Below are 27,852 nucleotides of genomic sequence, written 5' to 3' on the forward strand. Positions count from 1 at the left end.
GAAATAAGTAATGACTCAATTAGAAAAAATCATCGTAGATACCATGATTGAAATTTTGTATTTGCACTAGAAACGAGTTTCGTCTACTAAAGACCCATTAGTGGTGTGATGCTAGAATAAACAAATGTTAAAATGGCCGAATGAAGTGCGAAATTAAAAAGCACTGAGGACCAAAAATTCCTAAAAGTTTTGTCAAATACAGCTGAGGCAGTCTAATCCTGAGCTAGTAAAGCCTTATTATTTTAAATTTCACACGTAAAGAAAGTCGGTAAGATAATTTCGTTACATAGTGTGCTAGTGACGTAATACTGTTTATAAGGGATCAGTAAATTCCATATGGAATGAAAGCGAAGCCGAATACTGTATTCAAGCTTCAATTTGATGTTAGGTTAGTGTATCAACGTTAAAAGGTATATCACATAGTAATCAAAGGTACAAAGTTACAATTTGATACGCCAAACGCACGTTTCGTCTAAATAATAATTATCAGTGACGCTCATGTCAAAATAGTTAGAAGCCGAACATGTATAAAAATGAAGGGCAATTAAAACAGTTGTGCCAAATACGGTTACAGTAATCTTTTCCTAAGATAATACATACTTAGAATTTCGAATATTTCATACATTTGCAAACAGTAATTTACATAAATGACCATACAAATGATATTCCTGTCAAAACCGAAGTTCTGACTATTGAGCTGTTGAAACCAGACTTAGCCCTGAAACTGCCAATTACAAAACTCAACTTTAAGTTCACAAACATGAGTCCTTTGCATTGCTATAGACAGTGATAAAAGTTAGCAAATGATTCATAATAGTTTTTTATTTTTGATTTAGTGACAGATATTGAAACAAGATGTATAGAAAAGTATTTGAAGTTTACCTCTCTCTCACATAATGTCATCATGAAGGATTTGGAAAAGAACCATTCTTCGTGATTGTCTTTGCTACTGTTATAATGTTTTAATTCAGCCTCGATACCGATGCTATCAACTGTTTTATCTGGTCTGACTAATATTGCAGTAGTTGTTTTTTTTGAGTTGGCTTTGCAACTTTCCTTCGACTCCCAAAGCAGTATTTTAATACTTTCCTGTGAATCTGTTGAGTTTAATACCCCTGCAGCAATTCCAGAGTAGTTTAAACCCATTTCTACAACTACAGGGAGTAAACATTCTTTCACCTAAAAATATAGAACATAATTATATTTCGGTTAATTGTAAAAATTTTAAATGAATGTTTAGTTTTTCTGTTTTAATTCATAAAATCAAATTGTAGTTTATCATTATTCTCATAACGAACAACAACGAAACATAAAATATCTGAAACGGCATTGACATTAAGACTGTTATGTAAAAATTAACGGCCAAAATTATTCAAAACAATTTACATAAATAGAGTATGAACAATATACACCAACTACAAGCACTGCATTAGAAACTCACTAACACAAAATCTGTCTGTATTCCATCAAAATATTCGTTGTTAAAAGATATTTGATAATAGTTAGTGTTAGAGTCTCAACTTTCAAATAGTTTCCATCCGTTTTTATGTGTATTTAGCTTTTTTAGACGAGACCATAGACGTAATACCATATAATAACTATCATTCATAATATTTATAGGCACCAAGAAGCAAGAATTATAATTCTGTTTTCATAGAAATGACTTTTTACATGAAAATTTGTTAACAAAATTGTCAAATGTATTTTCAATCAAGAAACATAAAAGAAATGTTAAGCAAAGAAAACTATCTCAAAACACAGTTTTGTTTTTTGACTTTCTGTCCTACACTTACATTATTTGACATTAATGTTAACCTTAAATCAGTAAAGAGAAAGCTGTTTATAAAATACTGAAATGTTTCACTTCCAATGTGATCATTTGTAATTTGATTTATATAATCATCAAATAAAAAGGGATAATTGGAATTGGAACTTGTCCACACTTAATAATAGTAAACACACTTTTTTTTACTTTAAATTAGTACATTTGGTTATTTTTCTTATAATCTTTGGACATGGCACAAACAACATTTTTCAAAAAGACCGAAAAGAGTGAAAAAGTGTATTTTAATAAAACGTATTTGACAAACAGGTCAAATAACTGATGTTCTTGAACCCTGCTGACTGCCATTACGGATTGCAAAATAAATTGATCACAAAAATGTAACAAAATGGATCTTTATATTAATACCAAACTAATAAGAAAATGTATGCAATTTGTTATTCATTAATTTTTTGATATCAAAATTTAATCATAATTTCCGATGGTATCGTCGGATGTATTAGGCAATAAATAATTCTCCAAAAAGCAAAACAGGTAGTTTGTTGAGCTTACCTTCATGCTGCCATATCTGTACGGTTCATTTTCCTGAAAATAGAAAAAAAAGTACAGAATTTTATTAGAGCACAGTACGTAAATACACATTTTCCTGCACTATGCATTGAACTATACAAATACTAGAGTATACAGAATGTATACTTATTCCAAATTTTAGAGCATTAATTTAAAACAAATTGTTACCTGGAATCCTGCTTCTACTTTCTTAAAATGGTCATCTTTTTCTGTTCTTAGCTTATTCTACCTCATACTCCTACATAAATATGTAAAGTAAAATAAAGGTATTCCAACAATGGACATTATCTTGTTATTGGCCTATCGAAATCGAACAACCGTTACATATTTTGTGTTTAAGATCTTGTAGAGAACGTTAAAGCGTAAATATTTAATTGACATGTAGAAAATAGAAACAGCATTTTCATCGTTTCTCATTTAATTTTCAATGTTCTCGTCAATTTGTTTTAAATCCGTAGTCATTTAACTCTACATGAATGTGTTTCTTTCTTGAATTTTCTTTTCCTTTCTTGTATTAAATTTCACTTCAACCTATCTTTTACTGAATTAGCTCCTTCTTTATATATTATTTGTTGCATAAACATGATAAAATTTCGTATTGCTCTTTATAATTAAATTTATTGATTTATTTTTATATTTGAGTTATTTTATTTATTAATAATCACAAATGTTGTCTACGATTGCCTGGCCATAAAGACCAAGACGAGTAAAGTTACGAAACTTCTTCAATGGAGATCAAAAGTTGGGCTTTAGAGACAATGCTTTTGTTCACACGAGAAACAAATGATGTGCATAGTCATAAGGTTGTCTTGACTAAAATATCAAGGTGTGTCAAGTTACAGAACTTTAACAACTTAGGTCCAATTTTTGGGGTTCGGAGAATCAACCCCCTCCAAACTGTAATACTTAAAAACATTCCTAATGGCAAAGGTTTTTTCAAAAACTAGAAACAAACGATAGTCAAGGGCATAATGTTGTCTTCGCCCAAATACATGTTCCCAGGTTTGTAAAGTTTCAAAAATTCAAAATAATAAAGGCAATAGTAGTATACTGCTGAATAAACTAATACGGGTTACGATCTGAAACTGAGGGAAACACATCAAATATAAAAGGAGACCTACAACGCAACAGAAACACAACATGAAAATGTAACACACATAGAAACGAACTATAATATAACAATGGCCATGTTCCTGACAGGACATTTGAAGAAAACAATGGTGGGTTGAACCTTGTTTTGTGGCATGCCAAACATCCCGCTTTTATGACAATGTTAAGTATAACATTACAATTACAACATTACATGGCAGGACTACAATACAAGTCAGTGGGATAACATATAAGACACGAATAATAGCTAACAAAAGGTACCAGGTAAACAAAGCTTGAGTATGGATAACGTAACTTAACCCTAACTTTAAATTGTGAAAAAATCAAGAATGACAAAGCTTTTGTTGGAATATGAACCAAATATTAGGCAATAGCCCAAGGTGACTTAGACACCAAGACCAGTGAGTGTAAAATAACCATTCGTCTATAATTATGGTCCAAAGGTTGAAACTTCTAATAAGGCATTGGGTAATCGTTATCAGTAATCGTAATCAGCTGTAATCGATTACATTTTGCAGTGTAATCCTATGTAATCAGTAATCATTCCATTTCTGATTATAAGTAAATGTAATGTAATCGAATACATTGCACAAAACAGGTGTAATCATGATTACTTTTACATTACTTTAATATACATTCATGTGATTATTAACTGAATACAGATGTTGTTGTATATGTATGAAAATAGTTTTTAAAGACACTACGATTGAACATAAGAAAAATGTAAAGCATGAATGAAAAATCATGTAACTAGTATTCACTATGATGGGACTATGTTGAATGTGATAAATATTATCATCTTTATAACACATTTTGTATATCCAAGTGTTTTATTTTGTTAACAGTTTACTAAAGGCATTTGTCTTTCCCATGTTTTGTTTTTGAAATTGAGCTCATAAGATTCAAGATTATGTCTTGAAAGCCTTTGTTTGTTCCTTGATTGAATACACCTCTGATATTATTAATTACAATTTCATTTAAGTTTGCCCAATATTTTGATAAAACTAGATTAAAATTAAAAAGCAGATAGTCAACATAAATGCGTGAGCCCACAACAATGTATTAGTTTGTGATTAGGCCTAGTTTATGGTGAACCACTAATAGTAAGTCAAAAATATTTGGTATGCAGTTGTATTAGTATTGGTAATCTCATTAACATGGACATTATTTGGCCCCGCCCTTCAGTTACGGTCTATTGACTTTGAAAGTTTTGTTATAATAAAACACCCATGCAACCACGCATCCCATATTGCTGATAGGACCCGACACAAATATCAATTTCGTGTTTCGGTAGTTAAGCTTGGGATGGTCATTTCAAGATGCATTATTTGAATATAATCAAATATGAAAATTATTCATGTTTATATTGATATATTTATATTTTAATTCTTCTTCAATATATCTAGTTGTTATGACAGATCTACCATCATCAGGGGTCCAACTGTCAATTTTATGTTACATTCTTTAACTTTGATCTACTAAGCATATCTCCAATACTTTTATGTTTGCTATACGCAACTATTGGTGCTGTATTGAATATTTGTACACAGTCTTCGTCGAACTGTAATAAATGCCAGTGTTTCATTATACGTTTCTTTATTTTACGTATATATGGATTATATTTAGTTATTAAAACTAACGGAATACTTTGCTTCTCTTTAGATTTGTTTTGTTGTAATAAATCAGTACGGTCAATTGATAAAGCATCAGTAATACTATCATCTATTTCAGCGTTATCATAACCCCTATCTAATAATTTCACTTTGAAATTAGTTAGATTGTTTATTAATTTGTTATGGTCACTTGTATTTCTAATTTGCCGTATTGCTTCACCTTTAATAAATCCTCTAAATACATGCTGTGAGTGACAGCTATTTCTGTGCAGAAACAGATAAGAATTTGTTTCTTTAAAATGTATTTCAAGGTCAAGGATGCCATATGTTGTAAATCGTTGACCTTTAATTACATCAACATCCAAGAACGACATTTTATCGTTTTTGATTTCATAGGTGAACTTTAATAAGGGGTTATAATCATTTGCTAGACGAAAAAAATCTATAATTTCATCTGATGTTCCATCATATATTATGAATCCATCGTCTCTATATCTTCCATGATAGAATATTTTGTCTTTATATTGAAATGCAGAAATAATTTGATTCATTATTTCAAACATAAGTATGTCACAGATTTCCGGTGAAGGAACTGCACCAATTGCCGTACCTATTACTTGTTTGTAAATTTTCCCATCAAATTCAAATACATTGTTTTCTAAAATAATTCTCAACAAATGTATCAATACATTGACTGGCGGAGCATTGACTTTGAAGTTTGATTTGTCAAAACTGTCATATGCTCGTTCAACCGCACCCAATAACGCTTCTTGAGGTAGATTAGTAAACATCTGTGTTATATCATATGAAACCAAAAGGCTGTTTGCCATAGGTTTTAATTTCTCAATGATATTAATGAACGATGTAGTATCTTTTATATATGTAGACTGATTTTGAACTATTGGTATAAGAAAATAGTCAACGTAATGACCTATAAGTTCAGTTACAGAACCACACTGTGATATAATTGGTCTGCCAGGTGGAATTATATTTAATTCATTTAATCCATCATGTTGTATTTGTTTAAACGTCTCTGTTTCAAGACGGTGAATTTTTGGGAGAATATAAATTCTCCCTAATCGTGCATCTCTAAATTTTTGACCATTTGTTAAAAATTTAAATGATATTTTGTCGATTATGCCTTGGTCGTATAATGATTTAATATACTCAATGACCTGGATTTTCAGTTCTGCCATGTTAAATGAATCTAATTGGCAGTAATGTTGAGTATTTAGTTGTCTTGTGACTTCTGTTATGTAGTCTAGCCTGTCTAAAATAACACAATTTGAATTTTTATCTGCCTTTTTTATTACTATTGTTTCATCATTTTTCAAATTGCGTAGCGCTATTCTTTCGCCCTTAGTAAGATTGTTTTTTACATTTCTTTCTATTGGTAGAAAAGACAATTCAAGCTTGGTTAAATCTATATAATTTTCCAACGTATGGCACGTAGAGGCAGGTTTATATCCTGTATTGCTACGAAATGGATGAAGGTCAGTTTTTTCTTGACTGAACATATACCGACATCGTAATTTTCTAGCAAATTCATTGTAGTCTTTTAGTATAGACATTTTTGCATTTTTGCTTGATGGCGTTGGTATAAATTTCAAGCCTTTCGCCAACAGGATATATTCCTGATTTGATAATCTGCGTTTTGATAGATTAATAACATGCTTTTTTGCATGTGCAGTTCTTTGCTGCATATTGTATTTATTCCGTTCTTTTTTATTGTAGAATCGGAATTTTTGCTTTTTAGCATTTCTATTAAAACGACGTGCCATTTTTGAGTTCACATTGGGTGATTCTCTTAGCTACGTTCCTTTGTTGAGCTCACATTGGGTGGCTGAAGAATTTTTAGGTTTACACATGTTATAAACCTTGAAAGAAGATCCGCCCACATTCACGTGGGTTGATAGGCGGGAATAAGATAGCAGTGAGAAATTGTCCGTGTTGATGATGTATAAATGAGTCACATTGTTTTGTGGAACTTTTCAAAGTAAATCATGTCATGAAGTATTTTCAACTCAAGGCTAAAAGCTTTGTCCACCGGAACAATAAATTAACACCATATACGTATCCCATCAAACAGGAAATGCGGATCATTCTCAATGCAGAAAACGATTCTCGGTAAGGTGCAGTAGGACAGCCGTCCATGAATACATTTTGTTATAATAAAACACCCATGCAACCACGCATCCCATATTGCTGATAGGACCCGACACAAATATCAATTTCGTGTTTCGGTAGTTAAGCTTGGGATGGTCATTTCAAGATGCATTATTTGAATATAATCAAATATGAAAATTATTCATGTTTATATTGATATATTTATATTTTAATTCTTCTTCAATATATCTAGTTGTTATGACAGATCTACCATCATCAGGGGTCCAACTGTCAATTTTATGTTACATTCTTTAACTTTGATCTACTAAGCATATCTCCAATACTTTTATGTTTGCTATACGCAACTATTGGTGCTGTATTGAATATTTGTACACAGTCTTCGTCGAACTGTAATAAATGCCAGTGTTTCATTATACGTTTCTTTATTTTACGTATATATGGATTATATTTAGTTATTAAAACTAACGGAATACTTTGCTTCTCTTTAGATTTGTTTTGTTGTAATAAATCAGTACGGTCAATTGATAAAGCATCAGTAATACTATCATCTATTTCAGCGTTATCATAACCCCTATCTAATAATTTCACTTTGAAATTAGTTAGATTGTTTATTAATTTGTTATGGTCACTTGTATTTCTAATTTGCCGTATTGCTTCACCTTTAATAAATCCTCTAAATACATGCTGTGAGTGACAGCTATTTCTGTGCAGAAACAGATAAGAATTTGTTTCTTTAAAATGTATTTCAAGGTCAAGGATGCCATATGTTGTAAATCGTTGACCTTTAATTACATCAACATCCAAGAACGACATTTTATCGTTTTTGATTTCATAGGTGAACTTTAATAAGGGGTTATAATCATTTGCTAGACGAAAAAAATCTATAATTTCATCTGATGTTCCATCATATATTATGAATCCATCGTCTCTATATCTTCCATGATAGAATATTTTGTCTTTATATTGAAATGCAGAAATAATTTGATTCATTATTTCAAACATAAGTATGTCACAGATTTCCGGTGAAGGAACTGCACCAATTGCCGTACCTATTACTTGTTTGTAAATTTTCCCATCAAATTCAAATACATTGTTTTCTAAAATAATTCTCAACAAATGTATCAATACATTGACTGGCGGAGCATTGACTTTGAAGTTTGATTTGTCAAAACTGTCATATGCTCGTTCAACCGCACCCAATAACGCTTCTTGAGGTAGATTAGTAAACATCTGTGTTATATCATATGAAACCAAAAGGCTGTTTGCCATAGGTTTTAATTTCTCAATGATATTAATGAACGATGTAGTATCTTTTATATATGTAGACTGATTTTGAACTATTGGTATAAGAAAATAGTCAACGTAATGACCTATAAGTTCAGTTACAGAACCACACTGTGATATAATTGGTCTGCCAGGTGGAATTATATTTAATTCATTTAATCCATCATGTTGTATTTGTTTAAACGTCTCTGTTTCAAGACGGTGAATTTTTGGGAGAATATAAATTCTCCCTAATCGTGCATCTCTAAATTTTTGACCATTTGTTAAAAATTTAAATGATATTTTGTCGATTATGCCTTGGTCGTATAATGATTTAATATACTCAATGACCTGGATTTTCAGTTCTGCCATGTTAAATGAATCTAATTGGCAGTAATGTTGAGTATTTAGTTGTCTTGTGACTTCTGTTATGTAGTCTAGCCTGTCTAAAATAACACAATTTGAATTTTTATCTGCCTTTTTTATTACTATTGTTTCATCATTTTTCAAATTGCGTAGCGCTATTCTTTCGCCCTTAGTAAGATTGTTTTTTACATTTCTTTCTATTGGTAGAAAAGACAATTCAAGCTTGGTTAAATCTATATAATTTTCCAACGTATGGCACGTAGAGGCAGGTTTATATCCTGTATTGCTACGAAATGGATGAAGGTCAGTTTTTTCTTGACTGAACATATACCGACATCGTAATTTTCTAGCAAATTCATTGTAGTCTTTTAGTATAGACATTTTTGCATTTTTGCTTGATGGCGTTGGTATAAATTTCAAGCCTTTCGCCAACAGGATATATTCCTGATTTGATAATCTGCGTTTTGATAGATTAATAACATGCTTTTTTGCATGTGCAGTTCTTTGCTGCATATTGTATTTATTCCGTTCTTTTTTATTGTAGAATCGGAATTTTTGCTTTTTAGCATTTCTATTAAAACGACGTGCCATTTTTGAGTTCACATTGGGTGATTCTCTTAGCTACGTTCCTTTGTTGAGCTCACATTGGGTGGCTGAAGAATTTTTAGGTTTACACATGTTATAAACCTTGAAAGAAGATCCGCCCACATTCACGTGGGTTGATAGGCGGGAATAAGATAGCAGTGAGAAATTGTCCGTGTTGATGATGTATAAATGAGTCACATTGTTTTGTGGAACTTTTCAAAGTAAATCATGTCATGAAGTATTTTCAACTCAAGGCTAAAAGCTTTGTCCACCGGAACAATAAATTAACACCATATACGTATCCCATCAAACAGGAAATGCGGATCATTCTCAATGCAGAAAACGATTCTCGGTAAGGTGCAGTAGGACAGCCGTCCATGAATACATTTTGTTATAATAAAACACCCATGCAACCACGCATCCCATATTGCTGATAGGACCCGACACAAATATCAATTTCGTGTTTCGGTAGTTAAGCTTGGGATGGTCATTTCAAGATGCATTATTTGAATATAATCAAATATGAAAATTATTCATGTTTATATTGATATATTTATATTTTAATTCTTCTTCAATATATCTAGTTGTTATGACAGATCTACCATCATCAGGGGTCCAACTGTCAATTTTATGTTACATTCTTTAACTTTGATCTACTAAGCATATCTCCAATACTTTTATGTTTGCTATACGCAACTATTGGTGCTGTATTGAATATTTGTACACAGTCTTCGTCGAACTGTAATAAATGCCAGTGTTTCATTATACGTTTCTTTATTTTACGTATATATGGATTATATTTAGTTATTAAAACTAACGGAATACTTTGCTTCTCTTTAGATTTGTTTTGTTGTAATAAATCAGTACGGTCAATTGATAAAGCATCAGTAATACTATCATCTATTTCAGCGTTATCATAACCCCTATCTAATAATTTCACTTTGAAATTAGTTAGATTGTTTATTAATTTGTTATGGTCACTTGTATTTCTAATTTGCCGTATTGCTTCACCTTTAATAAATCCTCTAAATACATGCTGTGAGTGACAGCTATTTCTGTGCAGAAACAGATAAGAATTTGTTTCTTTAAAATGTATTTCAAGGTCAAGGATGCCATATGTTGTAAATCGTTGACCTTTAATTACATCAACATCCAAGAACGACATTTTATCGTTTTTGATTTCATAGGTGAACTTTAATAAGGGGTTATAATCATTTGCTAGACGAAAAAAATCTATAATTTCATCTGATGTTCCATCATATATTATGAATCCATCGTCTCTATATCTTCCATGATAGAATATTTTGTCTTTATATTGAAATGCAGAAATAATTTGATTCATTATTTCAAACATAAGTATGTCACAGATTTCCGGTGAAGGAACTGCACCAATTGCCGTACCTATTACTTGTTTGTAAATTTTCCCATCAAATTCAAATACATTGTTTTCTAAAATAATTCTCAACAAATGTATCAATACATTGACTGGCGGAGCATTGACTTTGAAGTTTGATTTGTCAAAACTGTCATATGCTCGTTCAACCGCACCCAATAACGCTTCTTGAGGTAGATTAGTAAACATCTGTGTTATATCATATGAAACCAAAAGGCTGTTTGCCATAGGTTTTAATTTCTCAATGATATTAATGAACGATGTAGTATCTTTTATATATGTAGACTGATTTTGAACTATTGGTATAAGAAAATAGTCAACGTAATGACCTATAAGTTCAGTTACAGAACCACACTGTGATATAATTGGTCTGCCAGGTGGAATTATATTTAATTCATTTAATCCATCATGTTGTATTTGTTTAAACGTCTCTGTTTCAAGACGGTGAATTTTTGGGAGAATATAAATTCTCCCTAATCGTGCATCTCTAAATTTTTGACCATTTGTTAAAAATTTAAATGATATTTTGTCGATTATGCCTTGGTCGTATAATGATTTAATATACTCAATGACCTGGATTTTCAGTTCTGCCATGTTAAATGAATCTAATTGGCAGTAATGTTGAGTATTTAGTTGTCTTGTGACTTCTGTTATGTAGTCTAGCCTGTCTAAAATAACACAATTTGAATTTTTATCTGCCTTTTTTATTACTATTGTTTCATCATTTTTCAAATTGCGTAGCGCTATTCTTTCGCCCTTAGTAAGATTGTTTTTTACATTTCTTTCTATTGGTAGAAAAGACAATTCAAGCTTGGTTAAATCTATATAATTTTCCAACGTATGGCACGTAGAGGCAGGTTTATATCCTGTATTGCTACGAAATGGATGAAGGTCAGTTTTTTCTTGACTGAACATATACCGACATCGTAATTTTCTAGCAAATTCATTGTAGTCTTTTAGTATAGACATTTTTGCATTTTTGCTTGATGGCGTTGGTATAAATTTCAAGCCTTTCGCCAACAGGATATATTCCTGATTTGATAATCTGCGTTTTGATAGATTAATAACATGCTTTTTTGCATGTGCAGTTCTTTGCTGCATATTGTATTTATTCCGTTCTTTTTTATTGTAGAATCGGAATTTTTGCTTTTTAGCATTTCTATTAAAACGACGTGCCATTTTTGAGTTCACATTGGGTGATTCTCTTAGCTACGTTCCTTTGTTGAGCTCACATTGGGTGGCTGAAGAATTTTTAGGTTTACACATGTTATAAACCTTGAAAGAAGATCCGCCCACATTCACGTGGGTTGATAGGCGGGAATAAGATAGCAGTGAGAAATTGTCCGTGTTGATGATGTATAAATGAGTCACATTGTTTTGTGGAACTTTTCAAAGTAAATCATGTCATGAAGTATTTTCAACTCAAGGCTAAAAGCTTTGTCCACCGGAACAATAAATTAACACCATATACGTATCCCATCAAACAGGAAATGCGGATCATTCTCAATGCAGAAAACGATTCTCGGTAAGGTGCAGTAGGACAGCCGTCCATGAATACATTTTGTTATAATAAAACACCCATGCAACCACGCATCCCATATTGCTGATAGGACCCCATTTTCACAGCCGTCCATGAATACATTTTGTTATAATAAAACACCCATGCAACCACGCATCCCATATTGCTGATAGGACCCACTTTGTTATAATAAAACACCCATGCAACCACGCATCCCATATTGCTGATAGGACCCGACACAAATATCAATTTCGTGTTTCGGTAGTTAAGCTTGGGATGGTCATTTCAAGATGCATTATTTGAATATAATCAAATATGAAAATTATTCATGTTTATATTGATATATTTATATTTTAATTCTTCTTCAATATATCTAGTTGTTATGACAGATCTACCATCATCAGGGGTCCAACTGTCAATTTTATGTTACATTCTTTAACTTTGATCTACTAAGCATATCTCCAATACTTTTATGTTTGCTATACGCAACTATTGGTGCTGTATTGAATATTTGTACACAGTCTTCGTCGAACTGTAATAAATGCCAGTGTTTCATTATACGTTTCTTTATTTTACGTATATATGGATTATATTTAGTTATTAAAACTAACGGAATACTTTGCTTCTCTTTAGATTTGTTTTGTTGTAATAAATCAGTACGGTCAATTGATAAAGCATCAGTAATACTATCATCTATTTCAGCGTTATCATAACCCCTATCTAATAATTTCACTTTGAAATTAGTTAGATTGTTTATTAATTTGTTATGGTCACTTGTATTTCTAATTTGCCGTATTGCTTCACCTTTAATAAATCCTCTAAATACATGCTGTGAGTGACAGCTATTTCTGTGCAGAAACAGATAAGAATTTGTTTCTTTAAAATGTATTTCAAGGTCAAGGATGCCATATGTTGTAAATCGTTGACCTTTAATTACATCAACATCCAAGAACGACATTTTATCGTTATTGTATCATTATGCAATAGTCCAATTGAAAAAATTGGTCAATTTATAGACCACTTCCTAAAACCGGTAGTTAGCCAATTATGGACTTATACACAGGACACGACCTCATTTATCAACAAAATAGAACAAATAAGGGCACCGGATGACATAATTATGTGCACTTTTGATATTACTAGTATGTACAATTCCTTAACTCACGATGAAATACTGCAAGCAGTTGACAGAGCATGGTACAAAATATGTCGTAATAAACATGAAATACCTCTACCACCAAAAAAGGACTTCTTACGAATACTTCAATTCATTCTATGCAATAATGAATTTGAATTTAATAACTTGATATTCAGACAGACATGTGGAATCCCAATGGGAGCCCCAATGAGCCCATCCCTGGCTGATTTAAGAATGTTCGAGATTATAACGAATATTCTTGATATATTTCCTTTTAAAGATAACTTAGCACTGTTATCTATATACAGAGATGATGGATTCATTCTTTTTAATTCTAGTCAAGATAATCTTACTGAATTATTTAACATTGCTAATAATATACACCCGTTGATAAAATTTACGCATGAAATATCACAATCTAGCATTCAATTCCTTGACGTCACAATTTTTAAAGGAAACAGATTCCTTAATCATAATATATTAGACGTAAAACTATATCGTAAACCTACTGATAACTTTCAGTATCTTGAACGAACGTCAGCTCACCCATCATCGGTGTTCAATGGATTTATTACTGCGGAAATATTGCGTTTTATGAGATCATCAAATAACAAAAAAGATACACTAAAAGAAATTGAAAATTTTAAAACAAAACTTCTCCAAAGGGGATACTCGGAAAAAGATATCAACCCCATTATAACAAATGCACTTCATAAGGAAAGAAAAGATTGTCTAAGGTACAAGCTTAAAAACAAAAGAGCAATGCCTCCATTAGTTTTAGCCACCAAATTTAATCCTTCCTTCAATGGACTAAATAAAGCAATTAAAAAACATTGGCACCTAATTGAACAAAATGATAGCACAAAAACCATGTTTCCAAAACCTCCGATCATAGCATATAAAAGACACAAAAACTTGAAGGATCTACTTACATCCTCCAAGTTATAGGATAAACCAAGTTATAGGATAAATCACAACATAAAAGACAATAGTTATATCAAATCATAAACTGATTTAATTTAAAATACAATACATCAATACAAAGTTACCAGGTGTCGTATCCCGGTATGCAGAATTTTTAAATTCTATGCGTATGGATGCTTTGAACTTTACTTTGAAACTGATTATTTTATTAGTTAGAGGCTTGGGATACCTGATGAGGAAAAGCCTTGGTAGTTAAACCTTAACCGAAACACCTTAAAAAACAACAAATATTTATGATAAAATATTGAATTGAACAAAATAGATTATGAAATAAAGTCAAATACTAAGAATATGTATTGGTATATATAGGATTGGTTCTGGACTCGTTATATCTCATTCAAATATTTGGTATGCAGTTGTATTAGTATTGGTAATCTCATTAACATGGACATTATTTGGCCCCGCCCTTCAGTTACGGTCTATTGACTTTGAAAGTTTTGCTTAGTTTTCATGTATTAGTTGTGATTAGGTCAGTTTATGGGGTACCACTAGTGTTAAGTTAATGATAATTGATATGCAGTTGTATAAGCTTTGGAATATATCATTCCCATAGAGATAATTTGGCCCTGTCCCTTTTGTCATGGTCTATTTACCTTGAAAATTTTTGCTTAGTTTCCATATATTACTTTGTGATTTGGTCAGTTTATGAGGTACCACTACTATACTGTTAAGGTAATGATAATTGGTATGCAGTTGTATAAGCTTTGGCATATCTCATTTCCCTGGAGATTATTTGGCCCCGCCCCCTATTCATGCTCTATTGACTTTGAAAACTTTTTTTAGTTTTCATGTATTAGTTAGTGATTAGGTCGGTTTACGGGAAACCACTAGTGATAAGTAAATGATATTTAGTATGCAGTTGTATAAGCATTGGCACATCTCATTACCATGAAGATTATTTGATCCTACCCCTCAGTCATGGTTAATTGACTTTGACATTTTTCTTAGTTAACATATATTAGTTTGTATTAAGGTTTGTTCAAAAGGAACTACTTATAATAAGTCAATGGTATTTGATATGCAGTTGTATTAGCATTGGTACATCTCATTTCCATGGATATTGTTAAACCATGGACCTTCAAACATGGTTATGACTGAATATTTGAAAACTAAGATGTTAAAGTGTTGCTATTTTTATTTCAACATTTGCGTTATCGAAATTACCAAAAAGCTAGACATATCTCTATGATAACAGTTTGTGTAATTTGCCAGTTGGTTAAACTTTGTAAAAAAGGAACACAGTAATATACTAGCTTTTACATAGAAATGATAGAGAAAGGACAATTGTCTATTATAGCTATGTTATAAAATTATACATGTTACACTGCAAGCAGATAACTTGTCTAAATTCTTTTAAATAAGATGCATAAATTAAGGCTTTAAAAAAATCACCAAAATTAGCTTTTTCATGGGGAGAAATTCTTTGATATTGCAATATACAATGTAATCATAAGTAATCCGAAGTTATAATGATTGCTTTAAAGATAAGTAATGTAATGTACTCAATTACATTTGAAATAATTCGTAATTGTAATGTAATCGATTACATTTTATAAGCAAAGTAATTGTAATTTAATTAATTACATTTTAAATTAATTGACCCCATCCCTGCAAGTTCTAATTCATAAAAAAAATCACTACCGTAAAGCTTTTGTCCACACAAGGTATAAATGATATGTGGCTCAAGCTGGATAAAGTTAAGGAATATCTATGACTGTTGGTCCAGATTTTGGGTTTGGAAAATCTATCCTCTTTTTACTTTAGTACTTACAAAATCCCCTACAGCAAAGCTTTTGTCCTCACTGGACATATATAATAGTCGATAAGCTTAGGTTACATAGACACAAAGACTCAATTGGATATATATTCGGAACTTGTACAACTGGGGTCCAAACTTTAAGTTTTGAGAGCCTTCCACTCTCAACTTTTTACGTAAAAAATTCACTACGGCAAAGCTTTTTTTCACTTTCAGCACTAATGATAGGCAAAAGCTTAATGTTACCTGGAGTTGAAAAACGAAGGTGGATAAGTTACAGAACTTCGACAACTAAGTCGGTATAGATACCTGAACCCCTCAAACTTCAATTCGTAAAAGCATTTTCTAAGGTAGAACTTTTGTTCACACGAGGTAACGTTGATACGCAATGACCTAGTGTTGCTTAAAACAAAGACTCAGATGGGTTAATTTTTTAACTCTACTAGAACAAAAGGAAACAGAAATATTATCATTGTCACTAGGTTGCACTTTTTTTGTAAGAAAATTCTCATAAGAATTCTCTTTTCGGCTAAAATTGCACCACTCTTGCTATGCAGTTAAACCTTATATCCAAGAATTGACATACACTACTAATTTATTCAAAGGTCAAAAAATAGGACTGTGCAGCATTTTTTCATCATTTATTACATGTTCCGAACTTTTATGAGTTTATACTTATGCTGCAAAGATGTTATAATCTTGATTTCAACATTTTGTCAGTTACATTTACCATAATCTTTATAATAATTTGTACAAGTTGTATCTCGTGTTATTTGTATGTCACGGCCACATAAAACACATTTTATTTTGAAATTTAGAAAAAGCAAGCTTCTACTTCAACCTATAATTCTGAATACAAAATGTTAACAGGACAGTCCAAAAAAAATGTATCAGCATTCGGATTTATTTCATCTTTGTACTAGAAAAGTATATTTGAATTTAATTATTTTTTTCATTATTATAAAAATAGGTCGTTTGAAATCAAAGGTAACTAAAATGTAAAGGAGTCGTTAAAATTAATTTGTAATGCTCGGCTGTTAAGATAAAAATATGATGTTTTAGATATATCCATTTATATTCGTGTTGTTGTCTCTTTGACACATTTCCCATTTCCATTCTCAATTTTATTCTATATGAATAACAAATCTATTTTGTCTTCGTGAAAATGTATAGGATTTGTTTTCTTCTGGAAATGATTGTTATCATATTTCAAAAGACGTTTTATGCTAATAAAAGTCTTTGGTGTGAAGGCGTGATCAGTTTTGCGTGTATTTTTGATTGTTCGCTAGCTTAAAGGGGTACCAGCTACGAGATGTATAAAAAATTTAAAGTATGATTTTATTTGTTCAATCATTAATGAAAGTGAAATAGTGAAATAATAATTTGCTTCTATCAGCTAAATTGGTTCAATTTTGTCAAATTAAGCTAACAAACATTGATAATGAATCACTCATTTGCAAGTTAATAATTCGAACTCATTAAATCAGTATTCATATTAACTCCATTTTAACCCAGTGGAAAGAGATAGAATAACACATGTATTGTCCGTGTACGGTTATTCAAAGGAAAGGAATGCCAACATTGGAAGTGAAACAAAGGTTAATAATTTGATTAACCGATTCGATCCACAAAAAACATTCATTTATAGGTAAAAACAAAGATAAACATAGATTTTTAATAATAACACAAAATTTAACAGACCTATAAAAATCCAAATGCACGAGATTCTTAATCTATTTATATCTATGGTTATGTTTACATCGCTTATATGGTCAAAGAAAGGCCAACTAGATAGTTAATTAGTTGTCGTCGTGGCTAAAATTCACACACAACGCAGCTACATCTTTTTGAGACCATGTCATGATTATTTTATACTTTTGATGGTTTGGAAAATTGTTTTACATTGTTATAAATAAAATATGAGAATTTGAGTCATATCGGCGAACATGAATTTGGCAGCTAGTGTCCCTTTAAGACTGGGTTTTCTTTATCTTCAGTAGTAACTGCTTGAATAAATTAAAATATCAATTGAATAAATGTAAAGGATTCTACCCATGCACGTCCACTTGTATTTTTGTCCATGGGTTAAGCCTTTTTCACCTTAATTTTATAGTTCGTTCTTGTGTTGTACTGTTATTACTGTCCCAGGTTAGGGGGAGAGTTGGGATTCCGCTAACATATTTAACCCCGCCACATTCTGTATTGATGTGTCTATCCCAAGTCAGGAGCCTGTAATTCAGTGGTTGTCTTGCCGTTGTTGTGAATCACCGTTTGTACTGTTACTATTTTTTTCACAAAGTTAACGCTCCTAATTTTAACGTAGCGTTCTATTTAATTAAGTGGGAACACGATCCAAATTTAAACAACAGTATATTGACTGACAATAAGCTAGACATAGCATTAGAATGAGGAATTAGATTGTTAGCAAGGAAAGGATCCGTTTCTCCTATGACTTGAAGAGTATTTTTGTCAAATTCGACAAATACATCAATTCATTAGTTACGAAATGTGCTATGATAATGTTAGGGTTTACATCGTATTAAGAAGAAAGGTTTCGCACACATCCGATCTTATAATTAAGCCTTTTACTATTCCTATCTCAACAAAGTTTGAAAGATTGTCAACGAAAAGGGAACAGTATCTCAATTTCCTGAACGGTCACATAAATTTGTTCGGTTTATGTGTTTCTTTATTCTCGCGTTCGATACTTTTCCGTGGCAAAAACACATTGAAAGCCTTTTCTCATTTCACGTCTATTAACAAGCAAAAACAAGACTGCAATAATTAGCTTTTATCTCAATTCTAGGTTATTGATTTTCGATGCATTTTCTGAAATATTTCTATATAAAACTCTGTTTGCTATAAAAATTAAAAAATATAATTTAGTGATTACAGGATTATACCTTCTTCTGTTTTTGTCGAAACTGGTCAATGAAATTTCGTATCCCAAATTGTTTTTTTTTTGTTTATATAACGCAAGTTTAATACCATCGCATGCGCATAGCAAAGTAGAACATGCATTCATTTCTTAATTTTGCAAATACGATTTCTTTACATATACATCTTTCGATTTTGCGCCTATATCTTGTAAAGAAAAAAATCCATGATCAGAATTGACACGTAAATTTCGCATTCATGGTGTGTTATTCATGTAATTGAACAAATGTATTTCTTTTTGAACAAAAACATTATGTATTTGTATTCTTCATACATCGTACCACTTATTCGGAGCTTTGAAGACCATGATTTTCAGAATTTTATTTATTTACTATAAACCGATAAGTGCACTTTTTCCTTCCACGATACTAATCTGTGCAATTTGTGATCCCCAATTGCTTTATGTGTTATGAACTATAATTGAGACAATGCGTATGGGCATAACAAATAAGAGCATAATTAAACTAACTTATCGTTATGAAAACACCCTACTTACTCAAATATAAGGACAATACATGTCTAGAATTCCCATGTTCTCTGTATAAAAACAGACTAGATTAAATATAGACAAGCTAAATATAAAAAAAGAAGATGCTGTATAATTGCCAATGAGACAACTTTCCACAAAGGACCAAATGACAATGAGCAAGGCTATTGTCCGATGGTCGGATACAAAAGGGCGCGAAAAGACCAATGTGAAATGTAAAACAATTGATACGAGAAAATGGCCTAATTTACGTGTACAAAAAATGAATGACAAACAAATGTGTGATGTGGGTGTTTTTTTTCCTTCTAGGATATGATTTTGGAACAATTTCTGTAATTATATTCTATCGGATTTTACGTCTTACCTCATTATCATTTACATATTCTTTTCTCTTTTCCTTAAATTCTTTATTCCTTTCACGATTTGAAGATTCTACAAAAAAAAAGAAAATATCATCAAATTGAAAAAAAAACTGAAATACTCAATAGCAATTATATAACTCCCAGTTAAGACATCCTTAAGATATGGCATTTATATTGTACAACAGTTAAGTTGAAATCAAATTGATGGCACATTATGGGAGACAAAATAAAATAGAAAACCTGTAATGAAGCCTCTCCTATCCTTAAGTACAATGCATCTGCCAAAAAAGTATATCAAAGGGAATCAACGTAACAATTTTCAATTGACTTAGTTGATATTATAAATTTTTCATTGAAGATCATTCACAGAAAAATCGGTGATCATACTAGAGTTTGTGTGGCTCTTTGTGTAATTTATTGACATTGTTTATTATTTTCTCGCATTTTCTTCATTTGGTCATTGTGATGACTCATTTTTATTTATCATTGTAATCATTTGGCTTACAGACTCTACTTTTGATCCATTTAAGTATTGAACTACATGTAGTTATTTCATATATTTTGTTGGAGTCATCAGCAAATCCCAACACAAAGCAATAAATAGAGCAGACCTATCCCTAAGTGTCTTATATTTAATAGATATCAAGAATGAGGAGTAACAGTCAATACAGCATTGAAAAAGTTTTACCATCGACAATCATGTTGTCAGGATTTCTTGTGTAGATGTAGGAGTCCTGACGCCATCTTGATTGATACCTAAATGGCAACTGAGTTTCATCTAGGAAATGATCAGATATAAAAGCGGAGTAAGACTCCAATGGATCAGGAATCGAATGGTTGGCACCATTGATTTCAGCGACAGTGTTTGATTGTATACGCTCAGCCTCAGCGGATGGTTGTAGAATTTCAGCCTCAGCGGATGGTTGTAGACTTTCGGCCTCAAGAGATGGTTGTAGACTTTCAGCCTGAGAGGTAAGTCGTAGACTTTCAGCCTCAGCGAATGGTTGTAGACTTTCAGTCTCAGTGGATGGTTGTAGACTTTCATCATATCCAGAAATCCAATCAGTTTTCTGGCCCTTAGATTTCCGTAATGCCATCTTTACAACTTTTCTCTTCACATACAGAGCTAAGATATATACAGATAAAAATATATTGGTGTCTAGTGTCTTGGCAAAGTAAAAACGTCATTCAAATATAGTAGGAAAAAATCCACTGTGCAATTCCAAAAGCAAAAGATCTATAAAAATACTGAACCATATATTGTGAAGTTGTTTTCAGACTTTCAGTTACTTTACTGCGATCAAACAACAACATTGAAATACTTGGTACGGCTTTGAAATAGCCAACGTAGGTACATGCATATTGTCCTGTACTTTGTAAGAAAACACTTTTAATCAAACAAAACATCTTTGAATATGAAATTATGGAGATGTCGAATTTCGTGAAGGACAATATATATTGACACACTTCACAAATGGTGCACACTGGTATTGAAGTATCATTCAAACAATAGTTTTGTCTATCATCTTAATAACGTGCTATAGTGTTCCTTGAATTGTCTTTATTAAATTTACTTTTATTGTTAAGTCTTTGTTTTGTAATATGTATTTGACGTGTTTCTGTATTTATACACCAAGTCCTAGTGTTATTGTACTATGCGTTTTTGGCCATGTTGTCATTATTTGGTTTTCTAACGTGCGTTGTCTATATATATATATATATATATATAAATCATCTCTTACATGCAAAACTTTGATCTCCTCGTATTGTGATACATCAACTTAATTTGAAAATCGCGAAATTATTTCACTGAGAATGGGGCTAGAAAGAGTTAAGTGCGAAATAAAGTATTGTCGAAAATAGGTTGATAAACAGTATATTTAAGCTACGTACTGTATATTATTCGATCTTCACTTTGACAATTATTGTCTCGCGGTAAAAATTTGTAACCAAAACCTCATACAAATGTTGAACATATATGTGTCCGAAATTACCTGACTTTGTTATTCCTTATAACCAGTCGATTTGTTTGTATTGACGTATACAATGGAAAGTAACTTTTTTTTAAATACTAACATGACATTAAAATTGTTTTGTATGATGTCCATTTTCACTGAACAAGTACACATTTTAGCCAAAGTGCCAACTGAAGTCGACCCCGGAATGCGGGATTGTCTCGCTGTGTTTGAAACCCATTTTTGTCCTTCTTTTGTACTTGCTGTTTGTTTGGTTGTTGTGACTAGTTGTCTCTATTTCTATTCTCAATTTTTATTTGATTTGTATTTATTAATTAAGGTGAATAAGTCAGTGAACATTATTCATTACTTATGATACTAACACAAAGAATTTAAACGACATGAGATGATAATTCATCCTACAATAGTAACTTGTGATTGTGCAATATGTTAACCTATAAAATACATTAGACGTCTGGCTCCTTTCCTGATGCTTCTTATCTTTCAAATTGTTCAATAATGATTGCAATTGTATTTATAGATATAAGAAGATGTGGTATGAGACAACTCGCTATTGAAGTCAAATTTATAAAAGTAAACCATTATTAATTCAACATTTGTATGAGGTTTTGGTTACAAATTTTTACCGCGAGTATTACCTCGGAGACAATAATTGTCAAGGTGCACATCGGATAAATGTACTGTTTATCAACTTATATTCGTCAAAGTGCATATTATTATGCAGCTTGGCTCACACCGAACAGCAACATTCAAAAGGCCCCACAAATAAATAGTTTACATCCATTGAAACGGGAAAATCAACGGTCTAATAATATATACAAAACGATTGCGAGAAAACACTTATGATTTTCATGAACAGACAATAACTACTGAACATCTGATTCCAAATTTAGGACAGTTGCAAACAAAGCATTTATTTATTTAAAACAAGATTGTTTTTTTAGGTTTTTTTTTATTTTTGATTCGGCTATTTGTTTATTCAAAATTTAATTTAAATCATTGGAACGTCGCAAATCTTTGTGTACACCTTTTACTTAAATTACAATTACATATAACTTATTATGATCAAAACAATATTCCACTTACCTAAGATGACAATTATAATGGAAATTGCGGTTAGTAAAACTGAAATTTTAAAGGAAACACTTATGATGCAGAAAAAATAATAGCGTATGCTGACTATTTTGTTTGAAGACTTAATGTACTATTTTATATATGTTAACATGTTTCAAAAACTAGTATGGATTCATTTATCTTTTTGTTGACTATGTTCGTATATTAAAGGATAATCATATTTTTATCAATATTATATTTCATAAATTAGCCTAGGTCTGAATACAAGCCTGTAATTGTGGTGTAACAAGAATAATAATGAATCCACTTTAAGCTTGGATTTTAAACGTCTGGTGTAGAAACAGTACTTGTATTAATTTTTGTGTTGCAGTTTTAAAATAAAGAATATTGACAGAGTGTACGTAACTATGTAACAGTAGATACAAACTCAATATAAACATCCTTATTCTTTTTGAATTACCTTGAGCAAATATTTGTCAATACATAAATGACACTCTACAAATAAATAGTACCCGCGTTGTGTTTATGTGTCTTCTTGATGGTGTCTCAAATGAAATTTTTAAGAAACATTCGATTTAAAAAGAAAAATGAAGGCAACCAAAACATGTGACTTGAGCATTTATTACTTACATTTGTAGAAAGTGTGCAATTAGTGTGACTTAAGAAAATCTCTTAAGATAATAACACCAAAAAATTCTGAACTATGTAGGAAAAGAATTTCTCACCTAAAATATTTAATGCGTCATACGGTATTTGGGATTTGTATGATCCTTCTGTGCTGGTAAAATACTTCAAATCTGAAAGAAAAGGGGAAAATATGTATTGTATTGTATTTTATATGATTTTGAAAAGCAATTCTATCAGAAAACGAACATCATATATATGACATAACCTTGTAGAAGAAAACACATTTGAAAACATATGGTGGATATACATTTAGTTAAAAGCTATGTTGATGTTCAAAACATTTGAATATTTAAAACTTGATAATATATACACATATATCTGATTTGTGATATCAACAGCATTGTAAAAAATAAGGTATACTATTTTACATCTATAGATAAATTTTCGACGAGGAAATGATTCAGTTACCTGGAACCTCGAACGGAATATCTGTTTTTTCGGTTGTGATACTGTAAAAAAATAAAGAGGAAGATTTAGTCATATAAATAGATATAGGAAGATGTGGTGTGAGTGCCAATGAGACATCTCTCCATCCAAATAACAATTTAAAAAAGTAAACAATTATAAGTCAATGCACGGTCTTCAACAGGGAGCCTTAGCTCATACCGAACAACAAGCTATAAAGAGCCCGAAAATTACTAGTGTAAAACCATTCAATAGGGAAAACTAAGGGTCTAATCTATATAAAAAGAACGAGAAACGAGAAACACGTATAAATTACATAATCAAACGACAACTTCTGTACATCAGATTCCTGACTTAGGACAGGTGCAAACATTTGCAGCGAGATTAAACGTTTTAATGGTACCAAACTTTCTCCCTTTTTCTGAAACAATTGCATAACATCACAAAATAGAAAAACACACGATAAAATATCAATTGGCAGGCTTAACGCAATCATAAAACGTAAATTAATACACATGTATAAAAGCATGTTATAGAACAATGTAGAATTTGATTTAATATTATGAGTTTATAAACCTTGTTAACATCAATTTACTTTTACATATTCATATTATCACCTTCATAATTCTATTGTGTAAAATTCAATAAGACATGTCAGATAAACATACATGTTTTGCCTAATTCATGACGACTGTTTTGTAATGAATATTTTAATTTAAGAATTTCATAATATCTGAAACTAATCAATTATCTTTATTGAAAGCTTAGTAACGTTATGACGTTATTTGCTGTCAGTTGATACACGAATAGTCGTTACATTGCGATAAATCCTTTTCATATGTCTTTATTAAGTTAGAAGATGTTATATGTTTGGTTACAAAAGACTCTCCTCCCAGACGTAGACAATGAGCAAACCTAAATACATAACAATACAAAGAACCAATTCAAATATGAAACAATTCAAACAAAAAAGAAAGTGCTCAATTACATATTGTTGGCTTATGAAATGAACAGATAGAATGTGCATGGGTAAAATATGTTTGAGGATGCGTCAACTCTCGCCTTACATGTATTTGTTGTATGTCAGTACAACATCAAAACAAGATCAACAAACTAGATATGCGGAAAATGTTTTACTCATCGATACCAAGCTATGCAATTTCACAGAAGACTCAAAAGATACGTACAGATCTTCGGGTTAATCCTAGATACTGAAAACCTGTTCGACGCTTGTAACAAGTAGAACCGCTAAAACGACAAATTGATTTTTTTTTTACCAAAATATCAGTCAGTACACATCCGCCTTCAACTTGGTTTGTTACAACGACATCATTTACAGTCTAGAAAAATAAATATGAAATTGTGCAATGCCAAAATATAGGTATTAACTCATTGTATCACTTGTATTGTTCATTTGTGTATACAAATGATATTTAGCTGGGTTAAAATCTATTCATAAGTATATTTTTCTGCGTTTCGTAGTATATTAGAAAAATAATGTATTGCACGGTTCATCAAGACTAAGTGTAGTCACGTGTTTAGAATGACCAATGTTCAAGGTTTTTATGGTTTGGCGTCAAATGTATTGTCCATGTTAAGGTCTTCATTCTAGCTGTGGACGTTCGATAGGAAACCACAAAATGGACGAGCCGGCGATTAAAAAGTGAATGGCAAACGAGGTGCATAACGCTGTACAGATTTCACAGAATTCCATGCTTTCCAGAATCGACAATCTGATGAGTAACTAGCTAGGTTCTGTTGAAATTTCCATGCAAGAATCCCAGACACAGCCGTCCGATAGTCAAATTGCAAAAGATAGAAGAACTGACAACAAATAATTACGAGTTCAAACGGAAGGGTAATATCGAACAGCACAAGATCAACACCAAAATCGTCAAGAAGAGCCCAATCTAACCTTCAATACAATCCAATGCAGAACGATTAGATAGATTCAGCAACCCAAATAATTGACGAAGGTATTGATTTGCTTACACATGGGGAAAAGCTTGTGAAGATGGCTGATCAGTCAGAAAGCGGGTGGCAGATGGTAGAGGAATACCAGACGATAAGTCTAGCGGATAATTCTGAAGAGGAGAAAAGAATACGCAGAGCTGATCGATATAAGAGCTGCACATAAAATGAAGGCGGAGAGAAAGATAAAGAAGAATAGATTTACCCCCATGTCGCACCCCACATCAACCAGATTGAGCGCAACCATACGTTTTCAGACATCAGTACCTGTACACAGACGAGGGAAATGCTACGAATGTGGAAAACCAGGTCATTGGCTCTACCATCATATTATACTGCAACGAAGCAGAACTTTGATTAGCTATAGATACGTATTGACTTTGAATATTAATCAGATTGTCAAGATTTTGAAAAATTCGGTATTTCCGATTATGAAAAAATAACGTATGATTTTTTCAACAAGTTTATCTTTATTAACAGAAACAACATATCGAAAAGTAAACAAGTAGATACAGATGGGTGCAGTCCTAACATGCACACAAGTTAACTGAAAGCAGTCCTTACGACTACTCTATGTGTTAACTTAAAAAAAAAAAAATAAACCTGTAAGTTAACTTTTCCCCTAGTAGACCAGACCTCATGTCCGCTTTTTAGGACTGATGCAGACCAGACCTAAGGACAACTTTGCAAGAGCAGGCCTGCTCCCAGGATAGGTCATCTCGACCAGACCAGACCTGAGGACATGTCTGTTTGACCGGACCCGACACGACCTGAAGATATGTCTGCCTGACAAGACCAGACCTGTGGACAGGTATGCTTGACCAGACCAGACCTGTGGACAGGTCTGCTTGACCAGACCAGACATGTGGACAGGTCTGCTTTACAAAACCAGATTTGTGGAAAGGTCTGCTTGGCCGGACCAGACCAGACCAGACCTACGGACAAGTTTGGTATGAAGCACAGCAGTCCTGTCAGTCACGGGAACAGGTCTGCTTTTTAACTTTTTAAGCGGTCCTATGGATAATCTTGACCACGTTGATACAAACAATAAAAGCAGTCCTGTTTACAAGTTAAGTTTGGATCATGTTAACTTTATTTTGAAAGCAGACCAGACCAAAGTTAACTTGGGACCAAATTGCATTTGATGAAGTCGTTTCCTGGAAGGAAACGTAGAGTTCCTCAATGGTAAGGAACTTTTAGATGAGCAAATCTGCACCAGTGTGTTGTACACCGATGGCTCTGGCTCAGGCTTCGATTAGTATATAGTAGATTATGAAGAAAGCGAAGTAATAGGTTCATTGAACCTTGCGGAACAAGTACAAAGTTCAACTTGGCGGGAACTTGAGGCAGTTAATAGAATGCTTATGTCGATCGGAATTTGCCAATTTGAAGGGTCAAAAAGTTCTATGGAGAACTGACAATCAGAACGTTATACAAATATTATATAAAGGTAGTGCTAAGTTAGATCTACAAAAAATCCCAATAAATATTTCAGACAAATGTACTAGAGAGAAATTCAGTTAGGCCCACAATGGATACCCAGAACTGATAATGTAAAAGCTGATTTATTCAGTAAAACATTATGATGGCTTGGAGATCAAAGAATATATTTTCGACCATGTCGATAAAAAGTGGGATAGATATTCAATTGACAGATTCGCGTCAGATTACAATTAAAAATTCTTACGTTTAAATTCAAAACATTGATGCTCAGGTACAGAATGTATTGATGCGTTTAATTATGCA

The 27,852-nt window shown here is 31.9% G+C and overlaps 3 protein-coding genes across 3 annotated transcripts; all 3 read right to left on the reverse strand.

The window, feature by feature from the left end:
- Positions 1–777: 777 nt before the first annotated feature.
- LOC139484276 (uncharacterized) lies at positions 778–6,857 on the reverse strand. The gene is made up of 3 exons (XM_071268010.1): positions 4,923–6,857; positions 2,336–2,368; positions 778–1,179 (listed from the first exon to the last, which is right to left on the reverse strand). Exons 1-3 carry the CDS (start codon positions 6,855–6,857, stop codon positions 778–780), a joined length of 2,370 nt encoding a protein of 789 aa, XP_071124111.1.
- A 622-nt stretch (positions 6,858–7,479) lies between these two features.
- LOC139484277 (uncharacterized) lies at positions 7,480–9,423 on the reverse strand. Its single transcript, XM_071268011.1, has one exon. The coding sequence runs from the start codon at positions 9,421–9,423 to the stop codon at positions 7,480–7,482; it is 1,944 nt and encodes a 647-aa protein (XP_071124112.1).
- A 622-nt stretch (positions 9,424–10,045) lies between these two features.
- LOC139484278 (uncharacterized) lies at positions 10,046–11,989 on the reverse strand. Its single transcript, XM_071268012.1, has one exon. It carries the CDS (start codon positions 11,987–11,989, stop codon positions 10,046–10,048), a length of 1,944 nt encoding a protein of 647 aa, XP_071124113.1.
- Positions 11,990–27,852: the final 15,863 nt, after the last annotated feature.

This window comes from Mytilus edulis, chromosome 8 (genome assembly GCF_963676685.1).
Source record: "Mytilus edulis chromosome 8, xbMytEdul2.2, whole genome shotgun sequence".
In the NCBI taxonomy this organism is placed as follows: Eukaryota; Metazoa; Mollusca; class Bivalvia; order Mytilida; family Mytilidae; genus Mytilus; species Mytilus edulis.

Bases quoted from the DNA above. Each gene is read 5' to 3' on its own strand.
- LOC139484276 (XM_071268010.1), bottom strand. From the start codon at position 6,857: ATGGCACGTCGTTTTAATAGAAATGCTAAAAAGCAAAAATTCCGATTC. The intron at 2,369-4,922 runs GTAACATAAAAT...TTCTATTTTCAG, and splicing joins GTAGATCAAAGTTAAAGAAT to GAAAATGAACCGTACAGATA. The intron at 1,180-2,335 runs GTAAGCTCAACA...CTATATTTTTAG, and splicing joins ACAGATATGGCAGCATGAAG to GTGAAAGAATGTTTACTCCC.
- LOC139484277 (XM_071268011.1), bottom strand. From the start codon at position 9,423: ATGGCACGTCGTTTTAATAGAAATGCTAAAAAGCAAAAATTCCGATTC.
- LOC139484278 (XM_071268012.1), bottom strand. From the start codon at position 11,989: ATGGCACGTCGTTTTAATAGAAATGCTAAAAAGCAAAAATTCCGATTC.